The sequence below is a fragment of the Gymnoscopelus braueri genome (assembly GCF_963280865.1).
Source record: "Gymnoscopelus braueri genome assembly, chromosome: 22".
NCBI classification, from domain to species: Eukaryota; Metazoa; Chordata; class Actinopteri; order Myctophiformes; family Myctophidae; genus Gymnoscopelus; species Gymnoscopelus braueri.
Genome location: NC_137624.1, coordinates 19557124 through 19582552, shown reverse-complemented (window position 1 = coordinate 19582552; position 25429 = coordinate 19557124). Strand labels below are relative to the sequence as shown.

General features: G+C 42.8%; 1 protein-coding gene across 1 annotated transcript; it reads left to right on the top strand.

Annotated features, from left to right (window-relative positions):
• Nucleotides 1-1922: 1922 nt before the first annotated feature.
• noc4l (nucleolar complex associated 4 homolog) lies at nt 1923-24616 on the top strand (the record flags this gene model as incomplete). Its single annotated transcript, XM_080420049.1, has 15 exons — nt 1923-2075; nt 2367-2487; nt 8155-8261; nt 8921-9028; nt 9530-9679; nt 9841-9943; nt 10598-10632; nt 10731-10781; nt 11015-11126; nt 11344-11404; nt 18364-18474; nt 19575-19738; nt 21971-22053; nt 23819-23932; nt 24060-24616. The coding sequence occupies 15 exons, from the start codon at nt 1923-1925 to the stop codon at nt 24177-24179; spliced, it is 1593 nt and encodes a 530-aa protein (XP_080276175.1). The 3' UTR covers nt 24180-24616.
• Between the last annotated feature and the right edge of the window lie 813 nt (nt 24617-25429).

Below are 25429 nucleotides of genomic sequence, written 5' to 3'. Positions count from 1 at the left end.
AGCGCTCAAGAGTAGTGAAAACTAGACGGGTCGCAATTCTGGGAAATTGCAGAGTGTGGTTGCGCCGACGCGATTCGCGGGTCGGTGCCGCCGGGACCCGAGTAATACGCTGGGAGGAATAGCGTCGGAGGCTGCGGCAATTACATTGTCACGTCACTCCTGAGATCACTTGCTTTTCATTTTGAGAGGATTGATCCCCCAAAAATCATGTTTTTGCATAAAACGGTTACGTTTTGGGCATTTGTGGCGCCCTCTATGGGTCAAAGTGGAAATTATTTTGGGGATTCGTTGAGTAAACCACCCTCGACATGTGATTCAAATTTGGGATTGACCGGACGTTTCGTTCGTGATTTGTAGCATTTTTGGTAAAACGGGCCCCTCCCACTAACTTTGGAAGCCATTTACGGACGAACGGTAAGGACTATCAAAATGCCGTTTGGATATGTTTATCGCATGGGCCCAGAGATCATGTGTACCGATTTTCGTGAAATTTGGACAAAATATGTGGGAGGAGGAGCTAAAAGTGTGTTTTGAAGAAAATTCAAAATGGCGGAAAATCTATCCTGACGCAAATGGGCGTGGCCTATATGGGGAGATGCGTCATGACCCAAGGAATCTAGGGAAAAAGAAATTTTGATTTTACGACCTACGGTTCAAGAGTAATAGGCCAAAACGTAAAGGGGGCTGTTATAGCGCCACCATGTGGCCGATTAGTGTAATTATTTATTTAATAATTTTGCAATAAACTATTAACCTCCCCTCCAAGTCATGTAACTGTAGCCCTTATGGTTTCCGAGAAAAAAATACTTGAATGGGAGTTTTTGCAATTCCCATTAAAGTGGATGGGGAAATTTAATGCACTAATAAATCAATATCAAAAAATCTATCAAGACGCAAATGGGCGTGGCCTATATGGGGAGTTGCGTCATGACCCAAGGAATCCAGGGGAAAAGATTTTTTGATTTTACGACCTACGGTTCAAGAGTTATAGGCAAAAACGTAAAGGGGGCTGTTATAGCGCCACCATGAGGCCGAATGGTGCAATTATTATTTTAATAATTTCGGACTAAATTATAAACCTCCCCTCCAAATCTGGTAACTCTAGCTCTTACGGTTTCTGAGAAAAAAAAACTTGAATTTGAGTTTTTTCACTTTTACATTAAAGTGGATGGGGACATTTAATGCACTAATAAATCAATATCAATAAAACTATGCAACCAATCTCTTAGCAAAATACAAGCACACGATTCCCGGTGAGGCCGGTCATTTTGACATATGGCACTAAATTGGGGAAAATAAACTGTGGGAGGAGTAGCGTGCCAAAGTATTGCGTGCTTCAGTTAACCAAGAACAATAGTCTGGTTGCCCTGTTAGGGCAACCACACTAATAAACTAAACCATTTCGCTACTCACCGAAGCAAAGGCTGTTTTGTGTTGTTGAAAGTATATTCTCTGAATGCGCGGGCCGCTCAGCACCCCACCTACTCTGTAAAATACACTTTTTGGGCAGAAAATAAAATATGTCAGCGAGACGGAGCGAGGGGTCTTCCAGGGCGTTAGAGGGAACTCACTAACGCTCTGAACCAGGGCTAGGTAGAACAGTGAAGCGGCCGTCGCCTGGTGGTCAAATCTGGGATAGCAACACTTCTAGATATTATAACTATGTCGTGACTATTGACTACTGACTGACTTTGGACTGGTCTTCTGGGCTGGCTTCTTTTCTCAAGGGATACAGGATTGTTTAATAGGATAATTATAAATAATGTTGTTCACTCAAGGTGTGTGTGACTGTGAGAGGGAATTAGATATAACTTTTTTTCTGATCCTCACCCCGGGGCAGAAGGTGGCGGTAATGCACCAATACGCTGGATGCCAATCGCCTGTGCGTAAAATGAGAAGAAGGTCTCCGTACTTCTAAAAACATGGCGCCGACCAAGAAACGCAACGTGAGTTCTGAGAGAACGTCAGAAGATGCCCCTAAAAGACTCAAAACTGACCTGGACAGCAAAGTCGTACGGATTGTTGATAGCAGAAAACATGCCAATGACGTTTTTGATGTTCTCGAGTGCCTCCAGGTATGGGAATTCACGATAATACCTGTTGTTGTGTCCCATGAATCATGCCAAGGAAAGCGGACGGCCAGTGTTGCCATGTCGGCTTATTATAAGCTACTTTGGGCTTGTTTTTCTGTAAAGTTGCTTGTAAATATTGGTTAGTTAGTTGCGGGTTGCGTTTTTTTTTTTTGCTTGTTTCTAAAGTGTAGTTGCTTAGCTTGTTTCCTAATGCTGTTAAACCACTCTTGAAAGGATCCACTTACCCAACATTGGCAAATTGTGGTTTGTTATTAATATCATCTTGGTTTTCAGACCGAGAAAGAGAAGAATGTCATCGACGCCATCAGTGCGTGTAGCAAATTGTTCTGCACTTTGTTGGAGAGAAGAGACTTGTTTGTAGGAAAACTTCCCAGTGAAGAGGAGACCTTGGCTGGTTAGTTCTGATTCACACACACACACACACACACACACACACACACACACACACACACACACACACACACACACACACACACACACACAGGTAAACAATGTGGGCACCTCAGTGTTGAATTGGCTACTCCCCCTCCCCCCAAATAATGTGAAGTATACATGATTTGAACATCCTTATCAGAGCTAAATTCACCCTTCAACTTATTGTTTATGCCATAATGACTGGCTATCCACAGGTTTTGTGGTAATTGTAGAAATATTAGGCCTTAAAATAGCATAACAAATTTACATAATACATCAAGTAAATATGAAAATGGTGCTCATGGTGCCCACTCTTCCGGTTACCCACTGTAGAGCTTCTATTATAGATGAGCCATCTACCAATTTTGAGTTACTGGGAAGTAACCATGTACATTTACTCAACTACGGCACTTAGTAGTTTGACTTCATGAGTATTATGGCAGAATATTGTATTTTGAACTTTACTACAATTATTTGACAACTTAAGTTAGTTACTTTGCAGATTGATATGATTATTAACTGGTAATTTATCATGTGATAAGGCAGGGTTTCTCAAAGTGGGTGCCGTGACACAAGTCACAAATATCTGGAATTTATCAAACATTTTAACCATAACCCTCTATACTTGATTTGCTTGGTGCGCTCTTTTTACATCTACACCATATCTCTTCACCAAAAATAGCCGATCTACAAGCTCACGCTCACAACGTGCCACAAAGTGACGCGTTGTGAGCTTGTAGATCGGCTATTTTTGGTGAACGTTACTACAAGATTAGAGATGCTGGGGTTCAAGTGGATATTTTCAATCTGTCCTAATGGAAACTGACATTCTCTCAAGTTGTCCTTGTGACATACTGTATCTTAGGAGGACAGAATTACATTTTTACGTCCCGTAATATGAAATAAATGTAAGGTGCCATAAAGTAACAATGTCATTCAGGGGTGCTATGGATGAAAACAAATATTTACAGGGGTGCCCTGAGCCAAAAAGGTTTGACAACCACTGTTAAGGCACACACTACACACCAGCAGCACATGAAGTAATTACAATTTACCAGGAGCAATATTAAACTGAACACATCACTAACCACAATGAATGTGAAATTGGCCATTCTGCATAATGAGTACTTGTATGTAGTCTACTGTAAGTGTCATGCTATTGTTGCTAATACTTGTGAAGATTTTGAAAGACTTCTTTCTTATAAAAGTATTTCTACATTGTGGTATTGCTACTTTTATTTTAAAGCTGCACTAAGTAACCTTCCTCTTCTACCCCGGATTTGGTCATTATTGAAAAATAAATCCCGACAGGGTGATTATTCACCGACGCGGAGGTGAATAATCACCCTGAACTAGAAGAATTATCCCGCTTATTACCCTAAAGTAACAACAACAAAAAGTATTTTCTTGCTTACGGCAATGAAAGTATTCCATAAGTGTTGTGCTGGGTGGACACGGTCGCCTCGGAAAACAAGGAAGTGTAGTTGATCAAATAGAATACATTTTTGGTTATTGCATTGTCTATTTATCGCTTCAAATGTTTTCAAAAACATTCTTGAGAGCAATGTTTAGCTGTAAATGACATTGTGCGTTTGTTTACATGGCTGTCATGTTGGATACAGCATAAAAACAAGCGGCGCAGGTTGATATGAGCAGGTGCTCTGAGTCTTTGATTAGACAGCGGTCTGTTATAGAGCTCATCGGTCATTATCCAAAAATAACACACCGCTGAATTCAGCGATTGACCTATCAGAATCAAGCATTCAACCAAGCCGTGTAATAAATTGTATTAACGTACTCTACCATACAGATTGGACAAAATTAAAACTTTTTCATAAAGAAAAAGTTACATAGTGCCGCTTTAAGTAAAACATCAGAGAGCAGTTGGATGCATGTATGTAACTTTTTTTCCTGTACGTTGCTCAGCTCTACACAGTAAAATACTGTGTATTAGGGGCATGTCTAAAGAAGTCTAATTTGCAATAAAACTGTACTAGATCTCTCCACACAACCACTGGTTATTGTTTAATAGCATCTTACTATGCAGTAACAGCTTATTTGACATAAATGTATGTTTTTTTTCTAAATGAGGGAAAGTAGAGGAGTCCTCACTACAAAAGTACAATTTCCGCCTAAACTAAAGGTATGTTTAAAGGACTATATTTCAGTATTTCTTTATGTAAATTACATTCTGACTTTGGTGATGTAGGGTAGACACCTGGTTCATACCTCAGCAAATTATAAGATAAGAGTGAGCATTCTCAAGTTATAGCATATTTGGTCACCTTTGCCCTATTCGGATTTGCCTTTTTCAGAGATTGGGGTAGTTCTAAAGAATAGCCAAAAAAACTAATTTTGCCCCAAAATAAAATTTCACAACAATCCATTTCATTAATGGGAGACCCTAAAGATAAGAAAAAACATGGTTGTGTTTTGTTCTAACTCGGTGGGGGTATCTCAAAATCTGAGGGCCTCTGCTACAGGACTATTAGTTGTGTGGATGCACTTATTGGCCTATTTTTTATAATAATAAATAATATTAAAATAATAACGTATATTCAATTATCAATCATTATTATTATAATAGAGTGTTATTATAGATAATACAATTATACACTTATTGTGGGCTAATAATTAATAGGCCTACAGAGGTTATTTCATTTTGCAGTTATACCCAGTCTTACTGAATGCTCTAAACTGTGTGGATACAATATAGGCCTAGTAAATAATAAGTATTATTACTAATAATAATACATAATAATAATGCAAAAATAATACATCATAATTCATAAAATAATAACAGTAATAATGTAATTATTATTATAGTGTTATTATAGATCATTATACGACATACCATTTAAAAAGTGGTATAAACCAATTTTGGAACAGCATACCACTCCCAGATGGTTTTGGTGCCAACCTCTCCAGGTGCCCATATGTCCCTAGTGCCCAGTTGTCCAGTTGCCCAGATGTCCAGTCGTCCCAAAAATATGGTGCCCAGTTGTCCAGCTGCCCACATGTACCATAGTGCCCAGATGTCCCTAGTGCCCAGTCGTCCCAAAGATATGGTGCCCACATGTGCCATAGTGCCCAGATGTCCCTAGTGCCCAGTCGTCCCAAAGATATGGTGCCCACATGTGCCATAGTGCCCAGATGTCCCTATTTCCCAGTCGTCCCAAAGATATGGTGCCCACATGTACCATAGTGCCCAGATGTCCCTAGTGCCCAGTCGTCCCAAAGATATGGTGCCCACATGTACCATAGTGCCCAGATGTCCCTAGTGCCCAGTCGTCCCAAAGATATGGTGCCCACATGTACCATAGTGCCCAGATGTCCCTAGTGCCCAGTCGTCCCAAAGATATGGTGCCCACATGTACCATAGTGCCCAGATGTCCCTAGTGCCCAGTCGTCCCAAAGATATGGTGCCCAGTTGTCCAGGTGCCCACATGTACCACAGTGCCCAGATGTCCAGGTGCCCAGTCGTAAAATAATAACAATAATAATAAATAATTATAATAATAAAAGTGGCATAAACCTTTTTTGGAACGGCATACCACTCCCAGGAACGGCACATACCACTTTGGAAAGGCATTTACCGTTTTGAAAATGGCACAGACCGTTTTGGAAAGGCATTTACCTTTTTGAAAATGGTATAAACCTTAAAAAGTGGCATAAACCTTTTTTTTTACGGCACATACCACTTTGGAAAGGCATTTACCGTTTTGAAAATGGCATTTACCGTTTTGAAAATGGCATTTACCATTTTGAAATGGCACAGACCGTTTTGGAAAGGCATTTACCTTTTTGAAAATGGTATAAACCTTAAAAAGTGGCATAAACCTTTTTTTTAACGGCACATACCACTTTGGAAAGGCATTTACCGTTTTGAAAATGGCATTTACCGTTTTGAAAATGGCATTTACCGTTTTGAAAATGGCATTTACCGTTTTTGAAAATGGTATTTACCATTTTGAAAAGTGGTATATGCCAAATACCACTTTTGGAGCTCGCCCTCCCTCACAAGATTAGAGATGCTGGGGTTCAAGTGGATATTTTCAATCTGTCCTAATGGAAACTGACATTCTCTCAAGTTGTCCTTGTGACATACTGTATCTTAGGAGGACAGAATTAAATTTTTACGTCCCGTAATATGAAATAAATGTAAGGTGCCATAAAGTAACAATGTCATTCAGGGGTGCTATGGATGAAAAAAAATATTTACAGGGGTGCCCTGAGCCAAAAAGGTTTGACAACCACTGTTAAGGCACACACTACACACCAGCAGCACATGAAGTAATTACAATTTACCAGGAGCAATATTAAACTGAACACATCACTAACCACAATGAATGTGAAATTGGCCATTCTGCATAATGAGTACTTGTATGTAGTCTACTGTAAGTATCATGCTATTGTTGCTAATACTTGTGTACTTTTACTCAAGGAAGATTTTGAAAGACTTCTTTCTTATAAAAGTATTTCTACATTGTGGTATTGCTACTTTTATTTTAAAGCTGCACTAAGTAACCTTCCTCTTCTACCCCGGATTTGGTCATTATTGAAAAATAAATCCCGACAGGGTGATTATTCACCGACGCGGAGGTGAATAATCACCCTGAACTAGAAGAATTATCCCGCTTATTACCCTAAAGTAACAACAACAAAAAGTATTTTCTTGCTTACGGCAATGAAAGTATTCCATAAGTGTTGTGCTGGGTGGACACGGTCGCCTCGGAAAACAAGGAAGTGTAGTTGATCAAATAGAATACATTTTTGGTTATTGCATTGTCTATTTATCGCTTCAAATGTTTTCAAAAACATTCTTGAGAGCAATGTTTAGCTGTAAATGACATTGTGCGTTTGTTTACATGGCTGTCATGTTGGATACAGCATAAAAACAAGCGGCGCAGGTTGATATGAGCAGGTGCTCTGAGTCTTTGATTAGACAGCGGTCTGTTATAGAGCTCATCGGTCATTATCCAAAAATAACACACCGCTGAATTCAGCGATTGACCTATCAGAATCAAGCATTCAACCAAGCCGTGTAATAAATTGTATTAACGTACTCTACCATACAGATTGGACAAAATTAAAACTTTTTCATAAAGAAAAAGTTACATAGTGCCGCTTTAAGTAAAACATCAGAGAGCAGTTGGATGCATGTATGTAACTTTTTTTCCTGTACGTTGCTCAGCTCTACACAGTAAAATACTCATGTTAATTTAACTCCAATAAGTTAACTCCAATATACAATTTTGTACACTCTTAGTTTGAACTGGATAAATTCACGTTTTTTTCTCCATGTTAAAGGAGTAGTTCACCCAAAAAATGACTTATTTTCTATCAATTACACACCCCATGAAGCTTTGATTTCATAGATTTTTTTTTTTTTTGTGGCATTCCTAAGACAATAATTTGATGACCGTGTGTATTTCTGGTAGGAGACACAAATAATCTACTTTGTGTCTCCTACCGGATACATTAGCCGGTAGGAGACGGGAATCAAATTATTAGCTTAGGAATGCGACAAAAACTAAAAAGAATCCATGGATTCATGGCTTCATAGGGTGTGCAATTGATAGAAAATAAGTCATTTTTTGGGTGAACTCCTCCTTTAAGTTACCTTTTTTGTGTGTGTGTGTGTTAGACAAACATAGTGCAGAGGATATGTATCGCATGTTCATGCGTCATCGTTACAACAGTTGTGTGGAGATGCTGCTGGACCACCTCCATCACAACTCTCACCAAATCAAGGTTAGTTGACTGCACAGTAAAATCCTGTGTTTGATTTAACTCTGCGAGTGTACAAGTGTAACCAAATGTACCTGTCCATTTAGTTACATTTGTACAATGTAAAGGCCCCATGTACTGTACCTACTTTGTTTGATTGTCTTAAAATGCAGCGACTGTGTGTTGGGACAGTTGACTTTGCAGACTGTTTTTGAACCTACTGTCAACACTGTTTAGATTTTCTAACAAAGTTTGTTATCGTGAGTCGAGTCTGACCCACAGCATGTTTTTTTGTGTCTGACCCCGATTTTGGAGAGCTATATACCACTGATTACCGATATTACAAAATATTCTATAAATCAATTTTTAGAAAAATATGCATTTGAAACTAAATTAAAGTTCATGAAAAAACATTTTATTAAAATAAACACCTAACTTTGTATTTAACCACTTAAGCCCTATTCAAAACAAACTCACAGCGCATTGGATTGCAACATAGGGTTGCCAGTTTTAAAGTGGTAATAAATTGCGACACATCGGCTACATAATTGCAGATCCTGGTGTTGTCAAAAAAGTCAAATAATGACCGACATACTCACTGTATATATCGGCCAAACATATATATCGGTCTGGCTGTCTTAATGAGTTGCACTGGCGTGATCATGCTGATTGTTTTGCTACAGGAGAATGCCCTTTGTGCCCTGATGAAGTTTGCTGCTGCAGTTGGGCAGCACCCCCTTGAGGACCTGGACTGGAGTGAGCATTACAGCTTCCCAAGGGAACTTATTCTGGTAGGATTTTTCATCAGGTATTGTGGCTGTAAGTACAGCCGACTGATGCCACAAGACTACCGATGTTTTGACCGAGATTTGGTCAAAACAAAAAAAGAAAAGGGTGCAAAATCTTGAAATCAATTTGATAAACATTATATCAACACCTTAACTGAACTTCACTTTATTTCAAACATTCCAAAATGCCGATCTGCAAGCACACAATGCAAAGCCATGCACTGTGAGCCAAACTTGAGGCCAAAAGTAAGTTGCAGAGCCAAAATTGAGGCATTGATATTCTTCTTGCACTAATGTCATGGATATGCTATGTGTAAATATGTAGCGATATGCTACGTGTAAATATGTAGCTACCTTGTTGTCTCTTTTTTTATTCCTTTTTTTCCTTCCCTTGCCCCCCCCCCCCCCATGCAAATGCCAAATACACTGAAATGTTTCTTGAATGTGGCCATTTCAGTGTACTGTACTGTAGCATCTGATACTTATGATGTATTTCATGACCAGGGTGTGGTGGAGAGGCTGCTGTCTAAAACAGAGGACAACTCCTTGCTCATCTCCAGGTTCCGAGAGTTCCTGGAAATGGAAGATGTACGCTATTATGTCATGAGCTCTCTCCGTGAGAATATAGCCCTGGTCATGGACAAAAACAAAGGGGTGAGGGTACTCTTCCAGGGCAGTGGAATTTCATCTCTTTGTATGTATCGTGCTGGATCAATACTATGGAATCATTTGTAATTCAAAGATTTATGTCTCAGTCAAGTTGCAGTTTTACTGTACAATAAATGAATGTTGTTGCACTTCCTTGTTACACCCAGGCACTGATGCCCATATACCAGAGCAACGTGTTCACCTTACTTTCAAACATCAACATGCCCAACCAGGAGGCTGAGTTGACCAACTTCTTGGTCAAACAGGAAGGTTAGATCTATGTGCCATTTTTAAACTTACAATTACATTTAACCCGTTAAGGCCTGAGGTTCCAATTCTACAAAATGTCTTCTAAATCCTATTTTATTTTTTGAAAATAACTTATGTTACTATAATCAGTGGTTCTCAAACTTTTTCATGTCAAGGACCCCAAAATGCATTTGGCCGTGGACCCCATCTCAAAATATGTTGTTCCAGGGACCCCCCAGAAGCAAAGATTTGAGTTACAAATGTTCCCTTTAAAAATATATATATATTCAAAGATTTGCACACATTTTCTCGATTTTTCTAAAATAGCAGATCTACAAGCTCGTCCGCGCTATGAGCTATGGCCAAAGCTATAGCCAAAGTGTAAAATAATGCTTTTTTTAGCTCAAATCTTAAAATGACACAGATGCGTTTCAGGTCTTAATGGGTTAAAGAAACCTTATCTGTAAAGTATACATGTTTCATGAATATATATATATATATATATATATATATATATATATATATATATATATATATATATATATATATATATATATATATACTCATGGATAGCAGAAGTAGGGAAGCGGTAGCAATTTTAATGGTGTGTGGCTACTATATGGATACTATTACAATTGTGTATTTTGTTTAAAACTATTTCATTTGTTATTTTAGCAAAGCACGAAGATTGGAAAGCGGCTAAATTGAATGTAAGTAGTATTAATGTACCTTTCTCTATTCAATGTTTTTTTTTTTCATACAACTAAAGAATTAAGTAATGACGGTTTTAATAATTTTCTCATCTTAGGAGCATAAGCGTGCATTTGAAAAGATGTGGCTTGGCTTTCTCAAGTACAAGGTACAAGCAACAGTAGTTGATTTAACTTTTGTTGCTTCTCTATACATGTTTAACAATGTAGCGACCATATTCACATGGAGGCCATATTGCTCAATTTTCATACTGGGGCAGGGTGGAGTTTCCCACTTCCTGAGTATGATTGTTAGAACAAAATAGCCCTCCATGTCAATATGGTCAATGGCCATGAGCTGCTTTTTCTAATTTGCTCGTATATGTACCTGTGTTTATTACAGTTGCCAAACAGCATGTACAAAAAGATTCTTGTGATCCTCCATGACTCCATCCTGCCTCATATGAGCAAGCCCACTCTGATGATTGACTTTTTGAGTGCTGCCTATGAAGTCGGTACGTTGATGAAATTGGTACATGTGGTGATAATCAGAGGGTGGGGTTTACCACCCACCTGAGTATGAAGACTATGATCAATAGTTGCCTCTGCAGTGTTTTGAAGATTATTTAAAAAAAATCCCACTTTGGAATGCCTTATACTGTAGGTAGATTTGTCCTGAATTGCATTTGATATTTTGATTCCATAAATGCATTATGTTTTCTCTCTTTTCAGGAGGAGCAATTAGTTTGCTGGCACTCAATGGGTTGTTTGTCCTTATGCATCAACACAACCTGTGAGTATCTCATACTGTGCAATAGGAGAGATAATAATATCTATATAGGCTATACATTGGTAAAATTCCAGGACAAATATGGTTGGATTTGGTCAGGATTGTGTTGCGGATACAGCAGACTGTTAACAATGTTTTTTTTAATAACATTATTGACTAGCAGAAACAAGAAGTCTGAACAAAAACTAGAGGTTACGAATGTAACCCCGGTTTTAGTAGGTTCGGAGTTTACTACTCACTATGGGATATCAGCGCCCTCAGGCGATGACACAGAGCAACACACACGCTCCCGACGCCAATACTGATTGGCTAAGGGTATGTCACGAGTCCGGAAGACCCGGGAGTATAAAGCTCCCTCGTGACGTAGGCTCTTCCTCTTAACATTCTCCTCTCTGCATGCCAAATGCGCACAGAAAGGGGTGTCTGGTGAGTAGTAAACTCCGAACCTACTAAAACCGGGGTTACATTCGTAACCTCTAGTTTTACCACGGTTCTCCGTTTACTACTCACTATGGGATTCATAAACCCCCCTTGAGGTAATGAGCCACACAACCCTGACAACCCCGCACGTCCCTCAGCTCCTAGGTCACGTCCCCCCTGGACGTGACCTATGGCCCCATGGGCGCACCCAACCCACCGGGCTGGGATGCGGGATAGATAATCAAGCTAGGCCCTGACAGACTCCAGAGTCCGCCTATTTACTAACAGGCAGACACAAGCCTGCCTCATAACTCAATATGAGGAACAGGGCCCCATCTCCTGGGAGCCAGCCCAGCTGGTCCCACGGAAACCCCAGAGGAAGTCGAGAAATAGGGAGAAAGCCCCAAGCCTACTCCCTTCCCTCCACTGGCCTGGAGGCAGCCGCTACGCCTAGGACCGCGCGCGCCAAGGATGACGCCGCCACGTCCAGGCTGTAGAAAACCGCAAAAGTCGATTGGGACGACCCATTTTGCGGCTGCACAGATCTCCTGGATCGAAACTCCCCTGTAGAGAGCCCAGGATGTAGCCATGCCTCTAGTAGAGTGAGCCCTCAGACCCTCTGACAGGGGCACCACTACTCACATAAGCCAACCTAATGGCATCTCGGATCCATCTAGAAAACGTTGCCTTATTGACCGCCTTCCTCTGAACCCCAAGGCCCAAAAGAGACAAGGAGCTACGTCGATGAGCGATTGGCCGCTGTCTTCTGACAATAGAGCTTCAACTCTCACTGGACAGAACAATGCAACCGCCTATCCTCCGCCGAAACGAAGGGAGGCGGATGGAAGGCTACCAACTCACCCGGATCCGGGGCCACCCCGGTCCTGGTAACGAACGTCAGGTTAGGTTTAAGCAAAACCCTCCTGTCATTGTTAAAACACTTCATGCACTCCGGACTCATCAAGAGTGCATGCATGTCACTGACCCGTTTAGCCGTAGACAGGGCCACCAAGAGGACCGTTTTGAGACTAAAGATCCTCAGATCCACAGACTCAAAAGGCTCGAACGATGGACAGCATAGTGCCTCCAGCACAACCGTCAGATCCCAGGCTGGGAACAGTGGCCTGTTACCCGGCCTGGCTCTCCTGGCGCCGCACAAAACCGGCGCACCAAGGGGTGCTGGCCCACCGTCTTGCCATCGAAACTTCGTGGCAAGCGAAATGGCCGCCCCAAAACACCTTCACTGTTGAGAAGGATAAATCCCGATCTAGCCTTCTCTGCAGAAAGTAAGAATGCTACACATCGAGGCCTGGAAAGCCACCACCACTGGTGACTGTTCCAACCCCCATCTGACCTCGTAAGCATTCCTCGTGGACACGGCCCTTGCGCCCTGGATGGTAGCCATCATGTCAGGGGGAAGGCCACACGAGCTCAAATTCACCCTCTCACGGGCCAGACCCATAGGTCTAGGTCCTGAGGGCGTCCCCCCTCCCTGCCGCAGCAAGTCCCTGCCGACAAGGAGGGCCCAAGGCACGTCGTGAAGGAGAGGAGTTATCTCCTGACCTCTACGTGTCCCATGCTGGGGCCACCAGCAACATCAACAACCCTCGGAGCCTGACCCTCCCCCACATGGGGAGGATCAGCTCTATTGGTGGGAAAGCATAAAGCAGTTCGTTCAGGAGGCTCGGCACCTGGAACGCCTGAATGGACGCGAGACGTGAGTCGCATCACAGCGCCATCTCGCACGCCAATCCGTCCAACACCAGGGAGGCCAAACCTTCCTGCTTGTTGACATAGCACATGGTCGCGGTGTTGTATGTTCTGATCGAGACAGAACAACCCGGAAACCGAGCACCGAACTGTTTGAGAGCGAGGAAAAACCCCGTGAGGCTGGCGTCCGTGGTGATGACCTTCTGTGATATCACAGCGCCTATACTGACCCCTTGGGACAGAAAAGCCACCTGCGACCACGATCCGAGTGTCTCCACGACACCCTGGAAACACCACCACTAGCTGAAAGCCTGAGGTGAGTGGGATCCGAAGAGCCCGCTGCCACCTCTATACAGGTCTCATGTAGAACCTGCCCAAGCGGATTAAGTGAATGACTGAAGCCATGAGACTCACCGCCTGCATGCCTAGTTTGTAAGTGACTTGACGCCCTACGCGAAAAGACCTCACACAAGCTAAGACGCTGTCCAACCTGCCCTTGGACAGCCGCGTTCTGAGCGTGTTCGAGTCCAGCGAGATCCCCCAGAAGGTGGTCCGCTGAGATGGAACCAGAACGCTCTTCTGGACGTTGACTGTGAACATAGCGACGTCAGATGGGAGAGGGCCACGGCCGTGTGCCGTGCCACCACCTCCTCTGAGCCAGCAATTAACCAGTCGTCGAAGTTAAGTCGACAGACCGATCCCCTGTCGCCGCAGTGGAGCTATGGCCGCATTGGTACACTGCACGAGCACTCGCAGGCTCAATGACACACCAAAGGGAAAAACCGTGTACTCGTACACTCCCCTTTGTAGCCGAAGTGCAGGAATTCTCTGTGTGGAGGCCAGACTGGAACGTGGAGGCAAGCAACCTAGAGGTTGATGCCCGCCCATCAGTGCCCCTGATGTACCGTTTTGCAACAGCTTTTACGGTCGTCAACAAAGAAATGGATACTTGTTGAGGCCCTTCAGATTCAGAAAGGGCCGTACGCCCCCCCCCCTTTTTCTCACCAGAAAAAGCTTTGAACAGAAACCCAGTCGGTTCTGATTCGTAGATATTTCTCTGGTAACGCTCATGCTCAAGAGAGAGAGAGAGAAAACCTCCTCTCTTAGAGTCATGGCTGCTTTTATCTTCCGCCTGAGATAGACACACTCGTCTGACCTAGGAAGTAACACAAGGCATGTGGAAAACACACCAGTTCAACCACAATGTGTTGTTGTTGTTCAGGGGAGCCTGGCCAGTACAACCACAGTGTGTCACTGCCGTACTGAGCTTAACCAGTAAAACACAGTGCAACGCTGATGTACTGGGATAAAACAGATTCGGATTGCAACCCTCCCAAAAGCTGCTCACCGAGCGAGTGAGTCGGGAGGAGGCGCTGCTGTTATCAGTCCCGTGGGCAACGTGCACATTTCCACGGGGACCGATGACGTCGCCACGCGGTCCAGCGGACTCGTACTGTGGCGTCCATTAGAGACCGTTAGTGTCTGCCATGCTGTGAAACAGGCCTGTCAGGCACAAAGGGCTCATAGAGGAGGCCATCGACGCCCAGGGACCCCCTGGGACCCCTAGCGTCGTGACCTCCTGACCGGGGCTGGATTACGTGCTTGTGTATTTTAAGACATTTTCAAAGGAACAAAATAAAGCACAGAGACAGTGTAAAACAACATAAAAAGTTTAACATACTCTTATGAAAACCCTTTATGTGTGTCTCAAAGCACTCAATGAACCTGAGCCTCCATCGTGGTAGTGTAGACAAAGGGCTAACTAGCTTAGTTTGTAAGCTTAGCCTGGTCTAGTCTAGCCTAGCTACAGGTCGCTTTTAGCCTTTAGCTGCTACCTGTAGCTGTTTGGCTAACCAAGAACGAAGGAGAGCTATGGTCACCACGTGTTGTTTTAGGGGACTGGCTAAGCGCTGCACCAAAACAACACTGCTCTTTAACTGTGTCGATGTTAGTGAGGCTAGTCAGCCGCTAAGTGAAACAACATCAGCCTGACTCTATGGGCTCATAGAGGAGGCCTTCGACGCCCAGGGACCCCCTGGGACCCCTAGCGTCGTGACCTCCTGGCCGGGGCTGGATAATGTGCTTGTGTATTTTAGTACATTTTTAATGCAACAAAATAAAGCACAAAGACAGTGTAAAACAACATAAACAGTTTAACATACTCTTATGAAAACCCTTTATGTTTGTCTCAAGGCACCCAGTGAACCTGAGCCTCCATCGTGGTAGTGTAGACAAAGGGCTAACTAGCTTAGCCTGTAAGCTTAGCCTGGTCTAGTCTAGCCTAGCTACAGGTCGCCTTTAGCCTTTAGCTGCTACCTGTAGTTGTTTGGCTAACCAAGAACGAAGGAGAGCTATGGTCACCACGTGTTGTTTTAGGGGACTGTCTAAGCACTGCACCAAAACAACACTGCTCTTTAACTGTGTCGATGTTAGTGAGGCTAGTCAGCCACTAAATGAAACAACAGCAGTCTGACTGGAGGCTATGCCAACCTAGCATACCATAGCTAGTAACAGTCACGGTTAACTCACCATGAGTGAAGAGACGTTGACATCCGTTTCCATGGAAACAGGTGACGTCGGAACCTAACCCACAGGGCCCGTGCAAGCGTGGGGGTCACGTGACTGAGTACGGAAGCATTCCACGCTGCTCCCTTGGTGTTTACAAAGTCCGTCGCCATCTTGTCTAGGCTTCTTGGCCTGGCTAAAGGAAGCGACGGAACCACCTCCACCGAAGGAAGCACTCTGTCGCCCTCCAGAGGCTGGCGTGACACGGTGCTTGGCAGGTTGTAAATATTGGGGTGACCTTCGACCCGCGCCGCCATCTTGCAAACCTTCCTTCCCACAGTGGGCCTCTGGCGCCCTCTGCCGGATGGATGGTAGAATTGGAAAATTCTGGCGTGACCCATGTACACTGGCGTATATAAATAGCAATGGGTTTATTACCTTTGTCTTGTTTATAGCATGCACAGTATTCATCCCAGCAGCGTTTGGAAAGTCACCAAGGGACTTTCCAAGCGCTTTGGGCTTATAAGGGGTGGTTATCAACACGGGGACCACCTAGTGATCCCTATGCATCGATGCACCCCGACAGTTGTTGAAAACAGGCAGAGAAGTATCCCATTATTGTCTATCATGCTGTGAAAGCAGGCCTGATAGGCACAATGGGCTTATAGAGGAGGGCATCGACGCCCGGGGACCCCCAGGGACCCCTAGCGTCGTGACCTCCTGACCGGGGCTGGAAGTGTGCTTGTGTATTTTGGGAAATTTTAATGGAACAGAATAAACACGGAAACAGCATAAACAGTTCAACATACTCTTATGAAAACCCTTTATGTGTCTCAAAGCACCCGATTGTAGCCTCGTTCTTCGTGGTACAGACGCCGGCTCTGAAGAGGCTAACGAGCTGGTGTTGTCCTAGCAAGCTAAGCTAGAACAGCGCTGCTAACAACCTGTTGCTTAGTGAGGCTAGCCATTCGTTGAAACCAGCCGCCACAGGTTCGAGGATCTCTTCCTCGGTGGCTGCGGGAGGTTCTCCCCGTCCGGGGCTCGTCGTGGACACCTCCTGGGTGTCCTGGTACGACGGGAGCTCCAGGAAATCTTCCCCGTCCTCCGCCATGTCGTCATCGTGAAGAGCCATCGACTCCTCGCTGGCAGGGGGGAGGGAGGGCCGCTGCTAGCATGCTGCGGTGGGGACAAGCCCCCATCGCAGCAGCAGCGGCGGGAGGTGGCGTCAGCGTCGTGGACGCTTGACGCTCTAGTCTTGGCATCGGCACCGGTGGGGGTCCCATGAGCCGGGGGGCCGCTTGTGCTGCCCGACTGGGGTCCCCGGTCCGGTGGCGGTGGAGGTCTCACCGTTATCTCGTCTAGTCCAGCCGACCAGGGTCCTAGCCCTGACGAGCCGAGCGTGAAGTTGAGAAACGGTTAACCTCGTGCAGTTAGGGCACGCATCTGTCTCACCCGGGTGGGTCCTGGCGCAGAACGCGTGATCGACCCCCAAGCAGTGGATGAAGACGCGGTGGGGGTCGTCTGCGGCGATGAGGGGGTCGCATTCCGCGAACCCGCAACTCCTCGGTGGTTCCATCTTGGTCCTCGGTCTGGGAAAACAACAGGCTAAAGCCTAGCCAGTAGCGTAGCCTAGTAGCTGCTAGTATTAGCCTAGCCACTGAAAGAATGAATGAGCTAGTAGCTGCTAACCGGTGTTAGCAGCTAACCGGCTTTTTCAGCTAACCGGCTTTTCCAGAACAGACCAAGAATTAAGGAAAACTGAGAGGATAGGTAAATAAATAAATACTTAATAATAAGTTCCGGGAGAAAACTTATTTGCAAGGATTTTCCCGTGGGGATATAATCCTTATTCCCGCATTGGGTTATAGTTGAAAATCTCCTTGCTTTCTTGTGTGTGAATTTCTGCGCATTCGCATGCAGAGTGGAGAAAAGAGGAAGAGCCTACGTCACGAGGGAGCTTTATACTCCCGGGTCTTCCGGACTCGTGACATACCCTTAGCCAATCAGTATTGGCGTCGGGAGCGTGTGTGTTGCTCTGTGTCATCGCCTGAGGGCGCTGATATCCCATAGTGAGTAGTAAACGGAGAACCGTGGTAAAACTGGCAAGTTAGAATATAGTTTACCAAAATTATTTAGTATGTTCAAAGTTTTCCACACATACTGCATAAAAACCTAATTAAAATTGAAATGCCCATAAAAGTTTTTTTCTTTTTGGTTTGAAAACATGTATCATAGTCATGTATTGTATTTTGATCATAATAATCAGCAAAACAAAAAATGTTTACAGTTTGTAACACCAGGAACAATGCCCCTTTTTGTGTCTGCAGTGATTATCCAGATTTCTACAAGAAGTTGTACAATCTGCTGGAGCCTTCTGTTTTACATGTGAAGTACAGAGCACGCTTCTTCCACTTAGCCAACCTCTTCCTCTCCTCCAGGTAAAGTGTTTCATCCTCTCCTAAAACATATTGGTACAGTTTCACCATCATTTATTCAGTATTACTCAAGGCTTCCTGTTTTTCCAGCGGTAGCCGGTTGTTGATTTGATTGGGAATGGTCGTCATACTGTAATTGTGCTGCTTTTTTGTTAAACCCACTTTCATCTGGTAGGCCCAAATGCTATCCCATAGCCTTGCTCAAGGGAACCTGCTATCCCATAGCCTTGCTCAAGGGAACCTTAGTGGTGGTAATTGTTATAGCTTTCAGCAAAAAGGTTTGGTGTAGAGGGGGAAAAAAAGAGCAGACAAGTACAGAGCCAAGTATTGAGGGTTTTAAGTGGTCAAAAAATACACATCAACGTGAATCCAACTTATTAACCCATTCAGACCGGGAACCCCTATATGTAACTATGCCTTTCAATCCGGGAACCCCTTTTTGGGTAGTTGTTGCTATGTACAGTGTATAGCAACATGCATGTTTTGTCATTTTTGAATAAATATGTGAAGTTTTTTCAGAAAACTTAGGTCAGGATTTAGAAGGCGTTTTTAGAAACGGCCTCAGGTCTAAATGGGTTAATAGAGAAGATGATGTGTAAACAAACAACATTGATTAACACATCGAATGCCAGAGTTATTTCAGATTTTTTAGCTGTTTTATGACAGAGATTTTTCATTGAGAAAAAAAAAGTACTCAGGAGCCGAGATACAGAATTTTTAAGTTTTAAGTTAACAAGGAAGTGGATGGGAGTCTAAATCTTCAAAAAATCATATCTCCTTGTATCAAATTTGAAAAAAAAAATGTTTTAAAAAAAATGCATATATGCGTTCTTGGCACTCAAGTGATGGATTCTAAAGAACGCACTCAATGTGTTAAGACAACACTGATGATAGTACTGACAAACAAGTCTATGAAGAAGTTTAATCTGCAACACAATTTTATACAATTTTACATAGTGGGGGTCCCTGCTTCATCTCTTTCTCAGCTAAGGGGTCTTTGGGCTGAAAAACGTTGATGACCCCTGGTTTATGACATGGTGTGTGTGTGTGTGTGTGTGTGTGTGTGTGTGTGTGTGTGTGTGTGCATGCCTGTGATCCTCCAGTCATTTGCCGGTGTATCTGGTGGCAGCATTTGCCAAGCGCCTGGCCCGTCTGGCACTCACAGCACCCCCAACCGCCCTCCTGATGGTGTTGCCGTTCATCAACAACCTGATCCGTCGCCACCCGTCTTGTAGAGTTCTCATTCACCGGCCCAGTGCTGCAGATGGTGGGTGTCAGCCTAGGCATAGTTATAATCTGGCAGGCTTTTGTTTTTGGTAACTCTAACCCATTCACACATCCCTGAATGTCCATAACTGTTTGTGGCATAATAACTTGGCTTGAGAATGCATTGCAAAAATTTCTTTTGAAACGGTGCCTGTGAACTTCACATTAATTTCTAACACATAGTCTACAATTACCTTACACTCAAACGCATTGAATTTGAAAACAAATCACAAGTCAAATAAATTCATTATTAACACATTGACTGCCAGAGGTTAATCTCATAATGTACTCACCAGTGCCAACGTGTTATTGTTGTTTTTTTGTTTTTTTCATGTCGCCATAGATCTTGTTAAAATCCTTAAGATTGAGCCGTACACGGTCTGTTTACATCGGCGACATCTCACTGTATCTCCCAGTGAAAACCACGTGTCAAACGGGGCATCCATGTTGTAGTTAGAGCTGATTACGTTAAACAGTGATACAGTATGCGAGGAGAAAAAACTACAGGAAGAGAATTGAGTTTCAGTTTCGTCTGTAGAACGAGGGCGGACGTGATCGTCAAAACCGGATCCCAAATAATTCTGTTTCCGGTCATCAAACCGGAAACGGAAGTGGATAAAAAAAATCGGCGGTTCGCGTAGATCTACGCGACTGGCACGCTGCGGCTTTAAATAGGTTCGCGTATTTTTTTTTTACCAAGGCTTTGCCTTTGTTAAACCTTAACCTGCACTATGTAACTTACCTCTTCTACCCTGAATTTGAACCCGGTTTCCTACGCAAGTGCTTAGATTTTTACCATTGAGCTAATAGAGCCTACCAATTCGTGTCAGATCCTGTGTCTAGGTGAGACATGACCTTTGACACAATCTAAATGACTCAATAGAAGAGCAGGGAGATAAAAGTGACATAGTGCTGCATTAATAGCTTGCTCTCTGTGTACATTCATAATATCCCCTACTGTTGAAAAAGCCTGTGACAAAAAAACAACCCTGGGATAGAGGTGGCTGGTATGGAGAGGTCTGCTTTTGCTAGAGGGCAAAGCAGTGGGTACTGCTAAGCAATTTTGTTGATGCAAACTCAAGAGTATCACTATTGATTTTCATCACACCGATTTGATTGTAATATATTTGTCTCGATAATTAACTGTCTGATGCATCATTAAATCCCTAATGTAACTCAATGGGGAGATTATTTTGTATTACTCAAAGGAGCAACCTATTGAATGTATCTTGCCAATATTTGGAGTTCTATCATGGCAAGATAACTACACAAACCAAACGGATCAACCCGTAACATGTTTTTCCTGCATGCCTTGTGCCAAATAGAACAGATCTACAAGCTAACAATGCCTTGTGAAGTGTTGTTGGAGTATAAATTAGACTGCAGGTATTGCAATTTTGTACTGAATGATGAGGCATTTTTCAGTAATCGATGGTATCTAAGCAGTTCGGTCAGTGCCATAATAGTAGGTAGTACTACCCAGCCCTACACCAATGTAGAACTAACAAAACAAATTGTAAATGTAGGCTACACAATTGCACCTGATTCTTATTCAGATAAAAGAGTAGAAGCACAGCTCTTGAGCACATCGGGTGCCATGGAAATTATCCTGAAACTAACTTTTCAGCCATGCTAGATTTCTCCATGTACTTTCCCATGTTGTAATTATGACTGACACGTACAGACTGATAAGAGAGGAAATAAGCTGGACAGGTTGTGAATCTTTTTTAGTTTTTAGCCGGCAGTTTGACACCCCCTGCCTTACACCATACATCCACCGACATCTACACATGCACAATGCAAAACTCTCACATAGGACCCACCAATGCCATGCCCTGTCTTACTAATGCAATATCTTTATATTTGTGGCACCCTTGGTCAGGAGGTCCTATAGTTATTTATAGACATATAACGATTTATCGTAAATCGATTCAAATCGATTCAAGCTGGTGACAATTTAAATCAATTTAATAAAAAAAGAAAATGCAGGATCTTTGTAAGAGAATTGATAAAAAAGTTGTCATTTGCTACTGTATTGATAAGAGAAAACAGTGTTGTATAAAAGAAGAAAATACTGGATTTTGTAAGAGAAAAAAAAGATTTTTCGGTCATTTGTCTGGAAAATCATTTTGTGTTGAACAAATCGTGAACCTAGTATTGTGATTTGTATCGTGAGTTGAGTGAATCGTTACATGCCTAGTTATTCATCATAGTCATAATGTATGCTTGACAGAGCCTTGTGAAGACCCATATCTCATGAATGAGGAGGATCCTGCCCAGAGCCATGCCTTGGAGAGCAGCCTTTGGGAGCTCAAGGTGTGTATTGTGTATGATACTCTGGGTCAGTTTTTAATTTCGTCGACTAAAACTATGACTAAAAATGTTCGTCGACTACCTTTTTTCACTGACGAAGACTAAATGAAAACTAAGCTGATGACTAAGACTAAATATATTGACAATTTCGTCAACCATCCAAAACTAGACTAAAACGTTAGGGAGGGAGTAGTGGAGAAGAGATCCAGTTGAACTAAGACAAGTAATTTTATGTTTGGTTGCACTCTGAAAATAGCAGATCTACAAGCTCATAACGCGTCGCATTGATACGCATTGTGAGCTTGTAGATGGGCTATTTTCAGCACACTACCAAGTGTAAAATAAGGCATTACGACGCCATCAAGGCCTGCCAAAATACACTTTTGACAAAATCAATTGTAGATTTAGTCGACTAAAATCTTATGATGAAACTAAAACATATCAGATGACTAAAATATGACTAAAACTAAATGGAAAAAAAACTGAAAAATGTGTTGTCAAAATGAACACTGGTCTGTCTGGGTACACCAACAACATGTTGATATATACAGATGAACATCAATGATGTTACCTACTGCAGTGAGTCTCAACCTTTGAGTGGGGGCCCACTGGTGGGCCGTGAGGATATTGCAAGTGGGCCCCCAAATAATGAGCAAAAACACTTAAGATTTGCATGATGGATTGATCATTCAAATAAACATGGTCTGAAAATGCACGCGGCCCAACCCATCTGACCACTGAACAGCCTTTCGGCTGCCATGTTTACCCATTAAGACCTGAGGCCGATTCTACAAACGTCTTCTAAATCCCAACAGTTTTCAAAAAAACGTATGTTGCTATATCAGTGGTTCTCAAACTTTTTCATAATTGTCAACAACCCCCAAAATTATATGTATTTGGCCGCGGACCCCCCATTTCAAAATATTTTTCCCAGGGACCCCCAGAAGCAAAGATTTGAGTGTTCGCTTTAAAAGAAGATATATATATTCAAAGATTTGCACACATTTTCACGATTTTTCAAAAATAGCAGATCTACAAGCTCGTAGCGCGGCACTCGGTGCCGCGCTATGAGCTTGTATATCTGCTATTTTTTTAATAGCCAAAGTGTAAAATAATGCTTTTTTTGGCTCAAATAAAAAAAATTACACTGATGCGTTCCAGGTCTTAATGGGTTAAGTGGTCAGATGAGTGGGGCGCACGATTTTAGAAGTGGACCAACGACTTTGCTCCCAATCACGGGCTCTTTCATGTTTGGACAGTGATGTGACCATGTGCACATCATATTGGATAAAGAAAATCTTCTACAGTTGGCATCGGCCTCACATCGTGTTTAGGTGGCATTCTACAACAGCCTTTTTTTTACCTTACCGTTGAAGGAACGCAAGCCTATCTCATTTATGATTAAACTTAACCCATTCAATCTGGGAACGCATCTACAAATGTCTGCTAAATCCTAACTGGTTTCTGAAAAATGTCTGTTGCTATAATATCAGTGGTGCTCAAACTTTTTCCCATGTCCAAGGATCCCCAATATTATATGTATTTACCCGCGGACCCCCATCTCAAAATATTTTATTTTTATTACAGGGACCCCCCCCCCCCCCCCCAGAAGCAAAGATTTGAGTTACAAATGTTCGTTTTAAAAACAAAAATAAATCCATGAAATCAAGGCTTCATGGGGTGTGTAATTGATAGAAAATAAGTCATTTTTTTGGGTGAACTCCTCCTTTAATAGGTTAACTTGCCATGTGGTATTCCGACCTTTCAGACCCTGCAGAAGCATTATCACCCAGATGTGGCCGCGGCTGCCACGGCGATCAACACGCCCCTGTCGGAGCTAGAGGATGACATCAACGAGCTGCTGGAGCTAACAAACTATGAGGTGATGTGAAACCTGAAGGCTGAGACGATTTTTAATCAGCCTATCACAAACAGCACAAACATTATTTTCATCTTCTGTGGATTGTGAATTTATTTGGTTGCCATGTTTATTTTTTGTTTGTCCCCAGCTAATGGAACGGGACCTGAAGCAGAATGACACCAAGGGCGTGCCGCTGGAGTTTGACCCTGCCACTCACTTACTGCAGGGAGGGGGAGCGGTGCTGGGCCAGCACTTTGGTCTTCTGTAGCAGTGGGTTCTCAACCTGTGGGCCCACTGGTGGACCTTTTGAGGGGGTTCCAGGTGGTCCCCAGCTAAATGATGGAGAGTTGGTAACCTTTGACCCTTATAGATCTTTAACTCTTGAGAGTGTAAAATGAAACCAAATGTCCATTTGGTTTCATTTTACGCTCTCAAGAGTTAAATTATTGTTAAAACATCTGCATTACTTAATTAAAGAATTGTTATTTTGATCAACGTTTTGCCTGTTATCTCTCCTATGGTACCAACATCAATACAGCATGGATTTGTGGACACAATCGTGTCCAACGATAACAAAATACTCTAAGTCTTGGGTCTGAGAGGCTAAATCTCATCAAATGGTGGTCCGTGGGTCAAATGCCGAATAAACAATGGACCTTGATATGAAAAAGGGTTGAAAACCACTGCTTTAGAGCAGTGACTCTCAACGTGGATCGTGGGGATATTGCAAGCGGGCCCCACAAATTGGCAAAACAGTAAGATGTTGATATTAATATAAAAAAAAAGAATGACATGGTATTTTTTTCCTTTAAAACCTTGAAAAGGTTAGTATACTTAAAGTATACTAAGTTAGTTCCATTGAGCCAAACCGGAACACAATCGATTGATTGATCATTAAAATAAACATGCTTGAAGAAAATGCACGCAGCCAAGCCGTCTGACCACCTCGGCTGCCGTGTGAAGTGGCCAGATCAGATGACTGGGCCGCCAACGCTTTTGAGATTTTCAAGTGGGCCCTGACCCAGAAAAGGTTGAGAACCACTGGTCTAGAGACACCGTCTTAATACCACATTTATGTTTGTTGTAAATGGGTGTAGAGACTCGACCCTTGATGCTCACGCTTAAATATTGCATCCACAGTCCTTTATCATTTATCCTTTTTTACTTTGTTTTTGATTAATTGCATCTTATCAGTAAAACTGTATAGAAAACAATTTTGCAACTTTTGTAAGTTCCCTAAGGAGACGATAAATACAAGTCGAAGGGATATAAATAATATTTGACTACACTTGGAATTGGTAAGAGTTGAGGCATTACATTTTGTATGACTCTGTTCCACAGATAAATATTGTGAAAATAGCCGATCTACTAGCTCACAACACGAGGTGTTGCAAGCTTGTAGATCGTCTGACACCTTTAAGGGGGTTCCAAAATGTGTTAATACATTTAACCGCTTTATCCATATTATATACCTTATACGCTGGCTATTCAAAATTATATGCTGGCTATTCAAAAGTC